Here is a 19040-nt window from a genome sequence, read left to right on the forward strand (position 1 = left end):
CAACGAAATGCCAATCGAAAGCGGAAGTGATGCGAACCTACTTGGATGTGACAACTAACTGAAAGAAGAGTCAATGAGCAGATTTTGTGGAGGAAGGACCCAAAACTTCAGAAGTTTGCGAGGCGATGCTCGTTAAAGCTCCAACAAGCATCCACCCAGTTCAAGCAACATGTGAAAATTTTGAGAGACTGGCGCAGTAAGGACGGTCTTTTCCTTCATTTGGTGGATCCGCAGGAATCAACGAGGATCAACACAACTCAGCCAACCCCACACCAGAGTCAGAGTCATTGGCGAGTTGAAGCAGCATGGCGGATCAAAAGTTCGACTACTCAAAAACAGCAGCGGAGTGCAGCTGGGAGCCAGGAGGCGCATTGCAACTGGAGCAGAAGATTGAAGACTCAGCAAAGGCGAAGAGTTGCAGTGTTCACAAAGGCTTCGACGAGGACGTCGAAGGAATAAGTGGGGGAGAATGTCATGGACAAACTTCGAAACAGGGTGTTTGATGTAATGCTTATGTATGTCCGTGTCTTTTGGCATGTTCATGCCTTGTACAACATGTAGAGGGGCGGCCGAAGGCTTAATAGTCCCATTTTAGTTGGGTTGGTGGCCTCTTTAGGCTTGTAAATAAAGGTTGTGTCATGTGGACACGCGCGAGAGCTTTTCGGTCTGTAATGGACCATTTTACCCTTTGTTGTGTCACTGTTCAGAGCTTGTAAAGTCTGTTTGTAATTTGCATTGTCTATGAAGTGTTTTTCGGACATGTTTGCTTGTGGATCCCGATTGAGGCGTTCTCTTTAACCCGTTCTCTCTTTTGTTGGTCCTAAGGGACAATGGGAGGCTTCGGGGAGGCTGACCTTTGCGGACGGATGCGCGAGGTTGCCGCACGACTTAGGCAAAACCAGCTAAGTCCGTGACAACATGCTGCATAGATGAAGGCGCGATACCTAGGGAAGAACTGGAAAGGAATCCCTACTTGGTACATTTCAGCGGGATTACATCAAAGACAACAGCTGATAAGAAATTGAGAGGAGGAAGAATGATGATAGGTGACAACTCCTTCAGAATCCCATACACACATGCGTTCCCTATGAAATTAGGGGATGACATACAGATGATAATCGGGTGCAATTTCATCCGCGCCATGCAAGGAGGAGTCAGAATTGAAGGAAATACGGTAACCTTCTATAAGAACCTGACCACTATTAACACCCTCCTATATGTTCCAGTTACAGCTACAATAGAAGAAGAAGACTACATCCAAATTCAGGAGCTGGTTCTATACTCAGCCGAACCTCAAAAGGACGAAAACAAACTCAGAGCACAGTTTGGAAGCCTGATCGAAAAATTAAAGGCCCAAGGGTACATTGGTAAAAATCCTCTTCAACACTGGAAGAAAAACGGGTTGATGTGTGAACTGGAAATCGAAAACCCAAACCTTACAATAGAGGACAAGCCATTAAAGCACCTCACGCCTCAAGCTAGAGAATCCTTCTCTAAACACGTCAAAGCACTTCTGGACATTGGCGTGATCAGACCAAGCAAAAGCAGGCACGGGACAACAGCAATCATAGTCAACTCTGGCACAACAGTAGACCCAGTCACTGGCCAGGAAAAAAGGGGAAAGGGAAGAATGGTCTTTAACTACAGAAGACTAAATGATCTCACTGAAAAAGACCAGTACAGCCTACCAGGGATAAACACTATACTAAGAAAGGTCAGCAACAACAAGATATACTCCAAATTTGACCTAAAATCCGGATTCCATCAGGTAGCAATGCACCCGGACTCAATAGAATGGACGGTTTTCTGGGTACCAGATGGACTATATGAATGGCTGGTAATGCCATTTGGGCTCAAAAATGCCCCCGCAATATTTCAGAGAAAAATTGATGACTACTTCAAAGGTACGGAACAATTTATAGCAGTCTATATAGACGACATCCTAGTATTCTCTGAAAACATGAAGGACCATGCTAGGCATCTTCATAAAATGCTAGAAATCTGTCAAAAAAATGGATTAGTATTAAGCCCGACAAAAATGAAGATTGCAGTCAAAGAAATAGAATTTCTAGGGGCAGTATTAGGAAACTCAAGGATTAAGCTGCAACCCCACATAATAAAAAAAATTACTGAGTTCAAAGAAGAAGACCTAACAACCAAAAGGGGTTTAAGGTCTTGGCTGGGGATTCTAAACTATGCCAGGAATTACATTCCAAATCTCGGCAAACTCCTAGGGCCTCTCTACTCGAAAACAAGCCCAACAGGAGAAAAGAGACTCAATGAACAGGACTGGAAGCTTATCAAGGAAGTCAAAAGCAAAGTCCAAAGGCTTCCTGATCTAGAAGTACCACCCCCAGATTGCTACATAGTTCTAGAAGTTGATGGATGTATGGAAGGATGGGGAGGACTGTGTAAATGAAAAAATAAGAAAGGAGATCCAAGGAGCACAGAAAGAATCTGTGCCTATGCTAGCGGAAAATTCAGCCCCATCAAATCAGCCATTGACGCAGAATTACACGCAGTCCTGAAAACTCTCGAAGCCCTAAAGATCTACTATCTGGACAAAAGAGAGATCCTGATAAGAACGGACTGCCAAGCCATAATCAGCTTTTTCAACAAATCGGCTCAAAATAAACCATCAAGAGTCCGATGGATGACATTCATTGATTATATCACCGGAAGTGGAGTTGAAGTCCAATTCAAACACATCGAAGGAACAAGTAACATCCTCACCGACTCCTTATCTAGATTAATTAACATTCTTTTAAATGCAGGATGGAGGGAAGAACAAAAGGACCAACTATCACTATTGGCGGAAGCAACCCAAGAACTCAAGGCCAAGCCCAACCCAAAGGCGGAAGCCTTTCTAAATCAAATAGCCTGCAAAATAATAACCTCATATTCCAGTACACCGATAAGCTCACCTGCCTTCAAAAGGGAAAGAAAAGGTTACTTAATGACGAAGACTCCACAAAGAGGACACTCGGAATCTTACAACAGAAGGCAGCAGAACAAGCAATCAATGCCTTGCAGCAATACAGAGACATCCACTCACTTAAAGTGGAAGAGTACCGACGGCGAAGCTCAGGGAAAGACAACTGGTACAAAGACTGGCTACCAGCTGTCCTCCAACAACAACAACAGCGGGAGAGAGCCCTGGCGCTTACAAAAGACACTGCCCAAAGGACGCCAAACTTCAGCATCTAGGGACACGGTGGACCCCTAAATATGCTGAAATCATGCAAACCATCGCCACCTAACGCAATAAATTAGAAAGTCATGGGCTGAGCCTCGAGGAGCAGCCCGACAAGATAAGCTGGCACGCAGTATAGAGCGTACCTTCACTACTTAGCAGCTAAGTAGCACTTTTGAGCCGTGCCTCGGGGAGCCGCTCAAAATTTAAATAATTGTACCCGAGGGAATATAAAAGAGAAAGCGAGAAGAACGCGATGGGGCCCAATGAGTACCCGGTTCTATCCGCCTCTTCTATATAAACCTCTTAGTAGTTCTCTTGCAGGACAGGCAGTCGAACACTGAAGTTCTACTTGAGCAAAAATCCCCTAGAGCTTTGTAAGAATCTATTGGTAACAATTTATGATTTGCAAAAGGATAACAATTGTTCTGTTAAAGAGAGGACTACCTCACTAGCCACGGTGTAAGGGCACTACCAGGAAGGGACGATGCCCATCACAGGGTATACGTTCACAGTTCTGAAGTAGCTGGTGCTAGGAAAAGAGAGGACTAGTTTACATAATCTTGCACTACCAGGGTATACGTTCATCATTGCCAGGGTATACGTTCATCATTGCCAGGGTATACGTTCATGATTAGGGAGATTATCATTCTCAAATCTGGGAGGTTGTTCAACATAAACTTCTTCGGAAATAAAGCCATTAAGAAAAGCACTTTTAACATCCATTTGAAATAACTTAAAATTGTTACTACTGGCATAGGCAAGGAGCATCTTTAAGACTTCTAATCGTGCCACAAGATCGAAGGTTTCTTCATAATCGATACCTTCTTCTTGGTTGAAACCCTTGGCCACTAATCTAGCCTTGTTTCGAACCATGAAACCAAATTCATCTTGCTTATTTCTAAAGACCCATTTAGTACCGATAACTAAATAGTCATTTGGCTTAGGAACAAGCTTACATACCTCATTTCTCTAAAATTGATTCAACTCTTCTTGCATTGCGATAACCCATGAATCATTTTTCAAGGCCTCGTCAATGCATTTTGATTCTATTTAAGAGAGATAAGCGACGTTGGCACAAAAATTCTTACGAGAAGAACGAGTTTAAACCCCTTTTGATGTGTCTCATATGATTAGCTCCTTAGGATGAGCATCTATATACTTCCATTCCTTGGGTAAGGATGTTTCGGAAGAAGATACATCCAAGTTGCTAGATGTAGAAGGGATTTCATTTAAATTCAAAGCATCAAAATTAACATCATCATCAAAATCATTTTTCTTGACTTCGGAAACTTCATTGAAAACAACATGAATAGACTCTTCTATAATTAAAGTTCTTTTGTTAAAGATACGAAATGCTTTAGAAATAGAAGAATAGCCAAGAAAAATTTCTTCATCGGATTTAGCATCAAATTTTCCTAAGGCATCTTTTTCATTCATGATAAAACATTTACACCCAAAAACTTTAAAATATGAAACATTGGGTTTTTTGTTGTTCTACAACTCATAAGGAGTTTTGGCGAGTAAGGGTCTTACTAGAACTCTATTCATGACATAGCATGCCGTATTTACGGCTTCGGCCAAAAAATATTTAGGTAGGCTATATTCATTCAACATGGTTCTAGCCATTTCTTGTATGTTTCTATTCTTTCTTTCTACTACTCCATTTTGTTGAGGATTTTTTGGAGTAGAGAAGTTGTGGTTGTATCTATTAGATTCACAAAATTCTTAGAAATCACGGTTTTAAAATTCACCATCGTGATCACTTCGAATTGACGAAATCATAAAACCTTTTTCGTTTTTAACAAGTTTACAAAACTTAGAGAAACACCTAAAGCAATCACTTTTGTGTGCTAAAAAGTAAGTTCATGTGTATCTACTATAATCATCCACGATGACAAATGCGTATTTGCTTCCTCCTAGGCTTGATATAGCAATTGGTCCGATAAGTCCATATGGATTAATTGCAATGGCCTAAAGGTGTTTATTTGGTTCTTTGGTTTGAAACTACTTTTTATTTGCTTTCCTAGTTGACATGCATCACATACATTGTCTTTGACGAACTTAATGTGAGGAATTTCTCTCACAAGTTCTTTAGATGAAATTTGAGAGATTAGTTTCATGCTTGCATGACTTAATCTCCTATGCCAAAGCCAAGCATCGTCATTCAAAACCGAAAAATACATTTCTTATAAAGATCATTAATGTCGATAGTGTATACATTATTTTATTTTAGAGCAATCATAGATGTGTTTTTGAATGGTTTTCAATAATGCAAGCATTGGATTCAAATCTAATGATGTATCCTTTATCACATAATTGACTAATGCTCAAAAGGTTATGCTTTAAGCCATCAACTAACAACATATCTTCAATAGAAAAGGTGGATTTGTTACCTATGGATCCTTTACTAATGATTTTACCCTTGTTGTTTGTTGTCTCCGAATGTGACATATCCTTCGTCTATGCTAGTGAGCTTAGAGAATTGAGATGGATCTCCGATCATATGCCTTGAGCATCCACTATCAAGGTACCATCTCTTGCTCCTAGCTTGTGATGGTAAACGTTTCTATAAAAAAGGATGATTTTTAGGTATCCATTTGATCTTGGGTGTCTCAAAAATCGATCTACATAGCTTATCATGTTGCATTGAGTCATTTGAGGTTCTTTTAGGAACCCAAATCAATTTGTGTGGATTACATTTCTTAAATGGACAATGATAAGCTACATGTCCAAATTTGCAACAAAAGTTACATTTCTTTCGGGGTAAAACATGCAAAGTAGGGTCTTTAACAAAGGTGGTTGGATTTTGGTGAAAGCTACTCACAAATCCGATTCCGCCTTTTCTATGAATGTGACCCTTGTTGGCAAGGATCATGTTTAAGGATTTGCTACCAACCTCAAACTTTTCTAAGGTTTTCTTAAGTAGCAAGTTTTCTTTTTAAAGTATTTCTAGTTCATCACATTTCGTACATGAAGCTAAACTATCATTGTGCTCAACTTTTAATCTATTGTAATCACTAACAAGAGAATCATGCTCCTTTTTTAACAATTTATATTTTTTACTAATTGATTTACATTCATCAAATAAATCATGAAAAATATTTAAAAGTTCATTAAACGATAAATTTGCATCAAATGAACTTATTACCTCATCTCCAATAGCTATTAGTGCATAGTGAGCAACTTGCTCGGTGTTGGTTGGCTCCTCTTCTTCGGATGAACTTGAGTCATCCCATGTTGCTTTAAGAGCCTTCTTCTTTGATTGCCTCTTTTTGGCTAAGGGACATTCGCTCTTGTAATGTCTCGGCTTCTTGCATTCGTAGTATATTACTTGATCTTTCTTGGGTTTTTAGTGTCATATCCTTCCTGTTCTTTGGAAGGGTGTCCTCAAGCTCTTCATGAGCTTTTCAAGTCATCTCATAGGTCATTAGTAACCCAATTAGTTCTTCGAGAGGAAAATTATTTAGGTCTTTGACCTTTTGAATGACCGTGACTTTAGGGTCCCAACTCTTTGGAAGGGATCTTAAAATTTTATTAACAATTTCAAAATCCGAGAAACCTTTACCAAGTCCTTTTAGACCATTGACGACATCCGTAAATCGGGTGTATATGTCTCCAATGGTCTTACTCGGTTTCATTCGAAATAATTCATAAGTATGCACTAAAAGATTAATTTTTGACTCCTTCACTCTACAAGTACCTTTATGAGTCACTTCGAGTGTGTGCCAAATATCAAAAACAGTTTCACAAATGGACACACGATTAAACTCGTTTTTATCTAAGGCACAAAACAAGACATTCATAGCTTTTGCGTTTAAAGTGAAAGTCTTTTTCTCCAACTCATTCTAATCGTTTATTGGAAGAGAAGACTTTTGAAACCCATTTTCTACAATATTTCATAATTCAAAATCCATTGAAATTAGGAAGATCCACATTCTAGTCTTTCAATATGTGTAATCCGTCCCATTGAACATGGGCGGATGTGTAATTGAATGACCCTCTAGGTTGCCGATAAATGCCATCTCTCTTGGGTTTAAAACCAAATGAGAGTGAACCTGGCTCTGGTACCAACTGTTAGGATCAAGAGCGATACAAAGAGGGGGGGTGAATTAGTGCAGTGGAAAACTTTCGCGATTTTAGAAAAAATATTCGTTTCAATTAAAACTGATTCCGACGAAAATGGTTTCGATTTAATCTGTTTCGGAGAGAAGTTGAACTTAAAAGCTTTCGTAAAAGTGTAAGAGAAGATTAAGGAGGTTTGCAGTAATGTAAATTGCATAAATGAAAAGCAAACCAGAATTTAGAGTGGTTCGGTCAATGTGACCTACATCCACTAAAAACCGAACACCTCTTTACAGTGCTTTTTCCTTTTCCCGAGTTTAGGAGATAACCCTTACAAGGCTCATTCCTCTTTCTTGGATGGTTACAAGGCTAAGAGATGAAGGAGGAGAACTCTTTCTAACTTATACAACACTTTTAAGACTCAAGAATTCAAGATAAGCCAATACTTTCGTGCCCTTTCATGCAGAAAAGGATGGGGTTTTTATAGACCTCAATGACTTCAAAATTGGAGCAAAAAAGTGTCACATCGCCGGAATCCGGGATACTGGCGGTACCACCGCTGTTTATGGGCGGTACTACCGTCGCTGATCAGACACTAGGCGGTACCATTGCATAGAAATCCTGGAGCACTACTTTCTAGGCGGTGCCACCGCCGGCCATGTTTTCAGGGGCTGAATTGGCAGCTCAATTCGGCCCAATTCAACCCTGTTAAGGGCCCAGTTGGCCCCTAATTAAGTTAGTGGGATTACCTCCCAATCCTAACTTAATTTGCGCTCTAACTACGATAACTAAGACATAATTACAGCGCTTCTTGTTTCGGTACGTCAATTGCTCTTTCGGCGTACTTCCGGCGAGCTTCTGACGTACTTCTGGTGAACATCCGACGAACTCTCGGTAATGTTCCGGCGGACTCCCGGCAAGCTTCTCAACTTTACGACGATCTTCTTGGCGAGTTCCGACAAGCTTCTTTGGCAAGCTCCTAGATTTCTCGGTTGGTTCCGTCAGAACTTTCGACAAACGTTCGGACTTCTGACGAACTCTCGAACTCCCAATGAGATCTCGATCTTGACTCCGGCACAACACCTGCTTTATGTCTTACGGCTATCGTAGTTAATCCTGTACACATTTCTCAATATATAGATTAGATCAAACAAATTACAATTGACTTCATCATCAAAATCCGAGATTCAACAATCTCATCTTATCCAAAACAAGTTGCTACTGTTTTTATTTATATGCACTCGTGTACGTCTTAGAAGTCAACTTCAGAGAAAAGACTACAAGTGCATGAGATTTCTAGCAACACTAAAACTTAAAATTACAGTTTTATTCATACAAACAGAAAGGATATTTTTATAGTACTATTTAAAATACATAAAACAAGTGATATATGGCATTTCATCTATTCCATACAAGATTCTACTGCTCTTTATCTACGTTTGTTCATGCACAAATGCTATATATCTTAAAGTCCATTAATATGAAGTCTAGAAAGGATGAATATTACACAGATTTCTCACTGTATACAAAGGGGATATTTTCATGAGATTACTTAAATACACTATCAAGTGGCATATGACCAATCACTCGAGCTTCTCAACCAAGCATTATGAAAAGGTTAAAAAAATTCATATAAAATTTACCTTTCCGTTGTATGTTTGATCTTCCTTTTGGTGATTCTTTAGAACTAAGATCCATGCAACTACAACCGCAAGCAAATACAAAGAATGAAATCAACTCTGCTGCTAGTTGTTGCTAGATGTCATACCAGTATCGTGCTTCTGCTTAAGGTGTGATATCTAAAACTAGTTCTCTAATCCTTAATTGCATATTCTCCAATTTCATTTCCATGTTAATCCTTGCATGAAGCTCTCCTAGGTGCGCCCTGGTTCAACACTGCTTCCCAATACACTTGTCTCAATCATGCCACAGCAATCAAGTTCAAACAAATCCTGCTCTCCATTAGTCTCGACATGTTGTCTGCTTTATGGAAGGCATAGAGAAACCTTTGTCAGACATTCATAGAGAAAGTTTAGATGTATAAAAATTAAAGAAACATATAACAGAATGCAAACACTAAATAACTGAATCATGAATCCAGAAAGCTAGCATAGACAGGCAATTAGTTGAGAAAATACCTTTTATCCTTTCAAATAAAAATCATACCAATGCTTTTACAGGACAATTTAGGATATTTTCAACTCAACAGATGATTCTACTAGGGACCTTGTTACAGGTTCTTGCACCACACATTGAACCAAGAATCATGGCATCTCTGTTAGCTTTTTATGCATAATTAAGTGGTCAAATCTTGTTGTAAATATCTAGAGCACTTAAATATAGAAAGGAAACCTTGAAAAAAAAAAGCCTGAGCAGCAAGCTTGGCCTCCAACTCCAAGTAAAGCCTTTGTAACCTTCAAATATCAGACAGACCCAGTTTGATGCCAATCTTGTTTTTTTCATGAGGTTGATCACTTGTTTCAGTTTTCTTACCAAACAATCCTGTATTCATAGTCTCAGTTAATATTATTAAAAAAAACTTAAATCAAAATACTATCCTGTGCATGTCGGAGTTGGAAGCTTCATCTCATTTAAACCAAAGAATGTAATGGGTGTTCTGCCATCTATGTCTAGATAAGGCACTTACCAGATGGATATATGTAACCAGCTTCCTTGTGTCAAAAATGAGACCACTTCCATGTGTCATTGCAACTTGGGCAATAACACCAGAAGGGCACAAAAATTACTTAGCTAGCATCACCCTCTACACAGCTCCATCCAGGAATCTTTTTCAAACCTCCAACTCTCATCACCTACCTCAACCTCGTAACATCTTTCCATCTTCCCAATTCTGCATACATATTGTATAGAACAACATAAATACCCAGATGGATATATGTAACCGGCTTACTTGTGTCAAACATGAGACCACTTCCACATGTAGTTGCAACTTGGGCAATAACACCAGATGGGTACAAAAATTACTTAGCTAACATCACCCTCTACACAGCTCCATCCAGGAATCTTTTTCAAACCTCCAACCCTCATCACTTTCCTCAACCTCGTAACATCTTTCCATCTTCCCACCTCTGCATACACATTGGACAGAACAACATAAACACCATGGTTTCCAGGATCCAATCTAAGCATTTCATTGACCACCCTCTCTGCAATGTCGATGTTCCCATGGTTCTTGCAGGCGGTCAGCAAAGCTCCTAGAACGACCACATCAGCCCCGCATTTCATTCCTTTAATTAAACGCTCAGCCTCTAATAGATTCCCGCACCGGCCAAGAAGATCAACCATGCACCCATAGTGCTCCACCTTTGGCTCAATCTTGTAGGTCTTTTCCATGGAATCAAAAATCTGGCGCCCTAGTTTGAGAAAGCCAGCATGGCAACAAGCTGACAGGACACCTACAAAAGTTACATCGTTTGGTTGGACCTGCTCCCTCTCCAACTGGTGGAACAGATCAAGAGCTGCATTGGCAAGGCCATGATGAGCCAAACCACAGATCACAGCGTTCCATGTCACTGTGTTCTTCTCTGGCATTTGCCTGAACAGCTCAAGTGCGGCTGTGATCGCACCATTCTTAGCATACATATCCACTAAAGCAGTGCCGAGAATGACTCCCACTTCTATTCCCTTCTCCCTTATAAACGAATGAATCTGCTGCCCCAAGTCCAACCCACCAGATCTAGCACAAGCCGACAGCACGGAAGCCAGAGTGGCATTGCATGGTTCGACACCCGCTCCGATCATCCGGTCAAAAAGTAAGAGAGCTTCATTGGAGCAAAAATTCTGCGCATAAGAGCTTATCATCGTGGTCCAGACGATTAGATTCTTTTCGCGCAATCCATCGAACAGCCTCCGGGCATCCCCGAGATGACCATGAACACCGTAACAGCGGACCAAGCCATTGACGACATAGGGGTCCACATGGAACCCGCGCTTGAGGACATGAGCGTGGACCTGCCGCGCGATGGAGGGGGAGGGGAGACAAGCGCAGGCCTTGAGGAGGAAAGGAAAGGTGTGCTTGCCGGAAGGGGTGCCAACCTGCAGCATCTCAGAGAAGAGGGCGACGGCAGTGGCGGGAGAGGGGGAAGCGGCGAGGGCGCGGATGAGGGTGTTCCACATGAAGGAGTTGGGGAGGGGGGTGGCGCGGAAGAGGCGGAGGGCGTGGGGAAGGTCGCCGGACGGGGAGAGGGCAGCGAAGGAAAGGAGGCGGCTTGCGGCGTAGTTGTCGGCAATGCGGGCGGAGACGATCATTTGGGCATGCACCTGTTTGAGCTGACGCATGGAAGCGCAGCGGTCGGCCAGGAGGGAGAGCGGCGGCCGTCGGGTGCGCTCGAGGAAAGGAGGAGGAGGATGCAGGGAGTGCAACGGCCATCGGAAGCGGGGAATCCTTCGTGGCATGTGCTTGGGGTGACGAAGGATTGTTGACCTTCGTATAAGCGCTTATATGACATATAACATTTATTGATACACTTAATATTATAAGAGGAATATCAAAATTTGATAAGAGAAATATCAAGAATTTAATATATAGTAAAGATAGATATATCTAAAGGATTGGATTTCTCGAATAACTCAAAATATTTTTCTTAACTATTTAGGCCAAATAAAGATAAATATTAATTTTGAATTAAAACATGGAAAAAATTTAAAAAAAAACTACTGATTTTTTTTTCACATAGTGTCCCTACTTAAAAAATATTTAAATAGTACTTTTATTTTAAAAAAAAGATAATATTAATCTTAAAAAAATCACTTGGGTACATAAAATTAAACCAAAAAAATTTGATTTAACTTGAACCGATGCTTTTTACCATACATTGTATATCCCTATTTCAAATTTACAATTCGATGTGACTTGTATTGTGTGACCTTTCATCTTCGATTGTCTCCCTACTCCATCGTTGTTGTTATAGTATATTTCATAGCCTCCCAGCATCGTCAACATCATGTGTCATTATGCTTAGGATCAAGTACAATTGCCTACAAGCATCGAATTTTGTCGTTGGTTATATCAACTTCTTTGAGCTTTTATTATGTTGCTGTTATAAAGAGGATTCTAGAGTTCGAGCGATTTTTGCTTCAGAGTTCCAAAACTACAGCGACAACAAACGTTATTTGCGATAGAGCTATGATGGTTCTTTAAGGTATGTTTTTATTTCTATAAAAATATTTGCTAAGAAATATGAACTTTTGGTTTATTGTGTAGCTAAGGTTTTAGTTCCACTGATGTTTACTATGTTATGAAATCTTATTGTTTTATTATCAATATTTTGAGCATTCTTCATAAAATAGATTTACTGTTTAAAATGATCTCAAATTTTTGAAAAAAACTTTAAGTAGGACACTTATAGATATATGTCACTAGGTTTTCATTTTAGAGAATTTTTTTAATTTTTTTTGTATTTTTGAGCATATGAATAGTGTGTTAGTTTTCTATTTTCTTCTTATGTTTTCTAGTTAGATTATTTTTTTATTAAATTATTAACTCTAATCCATTTTAGCTTTAAATAGAAAATATTCATGTCATCAAACACTTATTATACACATAGAATGTCCAATGTTGATTTAAGCATAGGTATGTTTGCGTTTATATTAACTCCTATTTAATTTTTGTTTAATTATCATAAATAACTTTTAAAATTTATCTTTGCAATTTGTAATTGTGGATTGGGTCATTCGGATGATGAAGAGGGTTTGAAAAGTCATTTTAGTTGGATAGTTTCAGGACGAGCTTTGTGATCATTTTTGTCATTTCCTTTTGGAACCTTCTAAGCATTTGTGAACAAAATTAGTCTCATTATTACCAAGGTAGTGTCGTTGGAATATCATAAAGAGTACTATATTTGGTTATTTCATAGATATCTATGATATCTCGCAGATTAATATAAGCAATTATAGAACATTGATATGAGTAATTGCACAATGATATGAGAACGATAAGTTTCTAGTGAATGAAATTTAATTATCTTTTTCTGTGTCTATGTATATCTTCTACTCAATCTACAAAATACTAAAGAACTAATTGATATGAATGTATATAGATTATCTTACATATAAGTATTTTTTATTTAAAGAATCATTTTGTAAGAATTTAAAAATATTAATGATAAATTTGTGATAATGAGAAAACAACGAAGAACTTTTGTCGAATATGTGTTATATGTTTTTGCCTATATATTATTTTGTCAAACCAATTACATATTGCAATGGTCCGACGATTTAAAATTTTTGAATAAGTATAATTGGCCAGCAACAATTCATTCATTTATTTATCAAAGGATGGATTGGTGTAATGGGAGAGAGAATGTGAAGATTCTTATGAATTTTGATAATGAAATCAATTGATAAATATTTATGATTTGATCTTCGTTTTTTAGTGACATAGGATGCTTCGATCAAGGAGAGACAATTAAAGTAGGAAAAATCATGTTGCGTTAGAGGAAAATATATCAGAAGATTAGACGTTGGGCCGGAGGATCGGTCGATGTATTGATAGAAGGCTTCGGGCCATGGATTTGTACATCGGGCCAAGAAAAGCGGATATTGCGCCAAGGATATCAGAGTTACGGAGGTCAAATGACCAATTGAGCAATAGGCCGTAAGAGAGGACGATACGCCGAAGAATCGGACGAAGCGTCGATAGGACCAATGACATGCCGGATGACATGATTCATGCTTAGTAATAATTCTCTATATTGAAGTGTGTTTTTATGTGTGCAGGATTAACTACAATAGCAAGGCATAAAGCAAAATGAAGTTTCGGAGTCACAAACGCGATTTTGTTGGGAGTTCGAGAGTTCGTTAGAAGTCCGGACGTTCATCGGAAGTTCTGCCAGAACCAACTGAGAAGTCCTAGAGCTTGCCAAAGAAACTCATTAGAACTCGCCAAGAAGATCATCGTGAAGTCAAAAAGCTTGCCGGGTTTCCATCGGAACATTATCGAGAGATTATTGGAAGTTCACCGGAAGATTGCCGGAAGCTCGTCAGAAGAAACCGGACTTATCTTGCTTAGAATATGTCTTAGGAATCATAGTTAGCATATAATTAGAGTTGGGATTGGGAGGTAATCCCACCAACTCTGTTAGGGGCCAACTAGGCCCAAAGTTGGGCTGGTTTGGGTCGGATTCAAGGCCCAACCAAGGTGCTGAAAGCCTGGCCAGTGGTGGCACCGCCTAGGAAATAGCACCCCAAGAATTCTAGGCGATGGTACTACTGGCAGTGAATGCTGTCAGTGGTGGTACCACCCCTGTACGGCGGTGGTATCACCTAGTGTCAGACTGACACTAGCGGTGGTACCGCCCAGCATAGGCGATGGTACCGCCCATACCCAGGAAACCCGGGATGAGATGTTTTTAGGCTCCAAGTTGCCTATAAATACCCCTTTCATCCCTGGTTAAATTACATACAATTGAGAGGAAAAAAGGGATGAAAACTCTATTTCAATTGCGTGTGAACTCCTCTCAAAGTTCTAAGTGTTAAAATAGTTTGAGAGAGGAGTAAGTGGGGGGTGTAATGGTTATCTCCTAAACCCAGTAAAAGGAGAATCAAGTTGTAAAATGTGGTTGGTATTCGTCTATTGAAGGACGACGGATAGTGGATGCTAGTGGCCTCGACGGAAGAGGAATCGACAGAGTGGATGTATGTCACGATGATTGAACCACTATAAAAATTTGGTTTGCATTTCGTCTTGAGAAATTTACTTTAACGACAAACCACTTTACTTGATTACTGCTTTCAATATATTTATGAATGTGTTTCAAGTTAAGATCTATACGAAACGGTTTTCGTCAGAATCGGTTTTAGTCGAAACGAAACGATTTGAATCCGATGTTTTTACCATTGCACTAATTCACCCACCCCTCTTAGTGTCGACTCGTTCCTAATAGTTGGTATTAGAGCTTCATTTTTCTTATTTGGTTTAACGCCCAAATAGAAATGACTCTTTTCGAGTTTCAAAAGGGACATTCTCTCGTTCGTTTGGATTTAAATTTATGGAGTATTATGGAAAACGGTTTTCGAAGGTCTTCTCTTCCAATTAACCATTGGAATGATTTGGAGAATAATACTTTTTCCTTAAATGCTAGAGCTATGAACGCTCTATTTTGTGCTTTGGATAAAACTGAGTTTAATCAGGTTTCTACTTGCGAAACGACTTTCGAAATATGGCACACTCTCGAAATCACACACGAAGGCACGAGTAGAGTAAAAGATTCTAAAGTCAATCTTTTAATGCACGATTTTGAACTATTTCATATGAAACTAAGCAAAACCATTGGAGACTTGTACACCCGTTTTACAAATGTCGTCAATGGTATAAAAGCACTTGGTAGAAGTTTTTCGGATTTTGAACTTATAAACAAAATTTTACGTTCTCTTAATAAGAGTTGGGATCTGAAAGTAATCGCAATACAAGAGGCAAAAGACCTTAATAATTTTTCACTTGAAGAACTTTTTGGTTCATTGATTACATATGAAATGGCACACAATGCATAAAACGAACTTGAGAATAACTTTCCAAAGAACAGGAAGGATTTAGCACTTCGAACAAAAGAAGACCACTCAAGCACAAGCTCAAGTGATGGTGAACTTGAACTCCTCATGAAAATTTTAAAACAAGAATCGAAAACTAAAAATGAACTTAAAAAGAAGAAGAAGACGACTTTGGATGAATCGAGTTTATCCGAAGACGAAGAGAAAATCAACAAAGGCGAGGTGGCAAATTGCACCTTAACGGCATTTGACAATGAGGTAAATAACTCAAACGAAACCTCTTTAATTTATTTTGAAATTACATAATGCTTTTCATGAGTTGTTCTTAAATTAGTTTAGAAAATTTTTTTTTGAATTACATATTTAATAAAAATATAAAAATAAATATTTGTATCATGCTTGATGATTTTTATGCATGAGGATTTGAAGTAATGATTTGAAATCATATGTTTTGAAATTATGTGTTACACTTTTTGATCTTGATGATTTTTGTGATAAATCTTAAACCTTTGTTTTAAACATTGATGTATGTTTTTATTCGGTATAAATGAAAAAGGTATGCTTCTATGAAATTAATCTTATGAATTGAATCACTAAAAAGAATCTTGAAAAATTTCTTTTTCAAGAGATTGATAAATCTATTTATATTAATTTGAATATCTTGAAAGTGATTTTGATAATTTTAATTTGAATATTTTTTTTTATTCAAATCATAATCTAGATTCCTTGATATTTATAAATTAAAATTTATTATGAATCAAGATTTTTCATTAATCGTTCTCCTACGATTCTACTTGGTATTTTCTTAAGAGGAAATTTTCTAAATGAATCATGATTTTTCTTGTGAGTTATTGGATTTATTACTTGAGATATTTTTTGAATCAAGATCTCTTCTTTGTACTCCTATGATTTTTTCTTGGTATTTTATTTAAAGAAGAGATTTACTATATGAATCATATCTTTGGTATTCAAATGGTCTTATCATAATGACATGATTTCTTTGTATTAGTATTTTATGGCTTATATGCCTTGAAATGATTGAAATATTTTACACTATTATGTTCTTTCCTTATTCTTTCTTGTTTACAATGATAAAAAGGGAAGAAGTTATAATCATGCATGGTAGGATGTAACTTGACAAATTGATACCATCATGATGTGAAATATTTATGATTTGGAATGATGCATGCAATACTTATGCTTTTTATTATGATGATGTATGTGATGTATTGCATATGATGTGAATCATGATTTTTTTTTGGAATTATAATTTTTATGATTCATAATGAATTGAGAGATTTTCTATGCATGAATTGAAATCTTTCTCTCCTATGTTTCCATTTGCGATTTACTAAAGAGAATATCTTTTTCAAAATTCATGACTTAAAATTTCATTTGAATATCTTTTATTATTTGATCTCCTAAGAATTCTTTTTGTTAATTATTTAAGAAGATATTTATTAAAATGGATTATGGTTTCTCTTGATTTCTCGAATTCTAGACTTGATATTTCATTTTTTTGATGATTGAAATAATGATTGAAACATTGATGATATGAATGATGATTTGATATTATGCATGCAGTACTTCAACTTATGATAATGATGCATGCAATGATGAAATATTTGTTAGGATCAGAGCGACACTAGGGGGGGGGGTGAATTAGTAGAACGGATTAAAACTTTTATATTCGAAAATGATTCCGTAAAATGCAAGGAGATTTCGCTTTGATAGTAACTTGAGTAAAGTAAAAACCGAAAACTTGTTGCTGTGTAGATAACGATTGCAGAAAGGTAAGTACTCACACATTCAATGAACATGCCAATTTAAAGTGGTTTTTAACCGGCAAACTTCGAGTCTTGTTCCGACGAGTTTTCCGGTGATCTTCCGGTGAGCTTTCCGGTGATCTTCCGGCGGTACTCACGTGCCAATGAACACGCCAGTTGGCCCCTAACCAGGATATAGGATTATCTCTTAATCCTAATCCTAATTACATGCGAACTACATAACTAAAAATATAATCTTAAGTAAGTTTTTAACCGGCAAACGTCGAGTCTTGTTCCGGCGAGCTTTCCGGCGATCTTCTCGGTGATCCCCGCGGACCTCCGACAAGTCCTTGATTCTTTCTTGGTTGGTTCCAGTAGTATCTCCGACGAATCTTTGAACTCTCAAACGTCCATCGAACTTGACTCCGGTATCCTTGCTTTATGTTTTCAGACTATCGTAGTTTATCCTGCACACTTAACTCAATAATATGGATTAGATCAATTATCCCATCAATTAATTTCATCATCAATATCCAAGATTCAACAATCTCCCCCTTTTGATGATAACAATCAATTGATGACGGAGTTAAACATAACTCCCCCTATCTATATGTTATATTATAAGAAGATAAAAATACTTGAATTCCATCCCTTTGAATTCAAGCATAAACCGATAAGTTCTATCCATTGAACTTATTGTTATTCTCTTTAAGCATGAGCAAATATGAAACTTTATATTTCTCATAATTTTTAGTTATAAAAATTATTTTCAAGTCGAATGATAAAAGATAATTATCACTACGACAAGAGATAAAAATTTCCAACATGAATTTCATGATATAAAAGTGAGGCATGAATTCATATTATCAACCAATCTAAGAACTTGCGATATAGTCAAAGATTTTTGCAAGGCATATAAGACATTTGCATTACACAAGCTTTTGTAATTCATATAAGTAATGCTATCAAAATGGTACAAGTCATCATAAGTCATGTTTTGCTCATTCTTCTCCCCCTTTGTCATCAACAAAAAGGAGAGAGACTTGAAGCGTATAATTTGTGATTATAAAACCATTAGAAAAGGAATTCAACATTAAGATCGATCATACAAAATTCAGCATTCATCCAAAAAGAAAATCAGCATTCATCTAGAATTTTAAAAATTCATCTTTCATTCAAAATACATCTCAAAAGAAAGTTCAGCTTTCATGCAAAGGAAAGAAGATGACAAAAGTCTAACTTGGCATTAAGAGTAAACATACAAGTATCAAAGTAACAGAATAAGGAGCTATATAGACTAATCCATAGGAAGAAATCAATAGTTCTTATACATGACATATATTTTTTGATTCATTTGTCGCAGTTCCTTTAAAATTTCAATTTGCTGAATTTGAAATTGCTCTTGTTGTGATTTGAGTTGATCTTGTTGTGATTTGATCTGATACAATTCTGCCATAATGAGTTCTTCAGAAGATGACGCAGGAGCTGAAGGTGCTACACTAATGAAT

At 37.7% G+C, this 19040-nt stretch overlaps 1 protein-coding gene across 1 annotated transcript; it reads right to left on the reverse strand.

Moving 5' to 3' along the window:
* Positions 1-10149: 10149 nt before the first annotated feature.
* On the reverse strand, positions 10150-11697 carry LOC135583006 (pentatricopeptide repeat-containing protein At5g56310-like). Its single transcript, XM_065089707.1, has one exon. The coding sequence runs from the start codon at positions 11672-11674 to the stop codon at positions 10244-10246; it is 1431 nt and encodes a 476-aa protein (XP_064945779.1). The 5' UTR covers positions 11675-11697; the 3' UTR covers positions 10150-10243.
* Positions 11698-19040: the final 7343 nt, after the last annotated feature.

Source organism: Musa acuminata, chromosome BXJ1-11 (assembly GCF_036884655.1).
Source record: "Musa acuminata AAA Group cultivar baxijiao chromosome BXJ1-11, Cavendish_Baxijiao_AAA, whole genome shotgun sequence".
In the NCBI taxonomy this organism is placed as follows: Eukaryota; Viridiplantae; Streptophyta; class Magnoliopsida; order Zingiberales; family Musaceae; genus Musa; species Musa acuminata.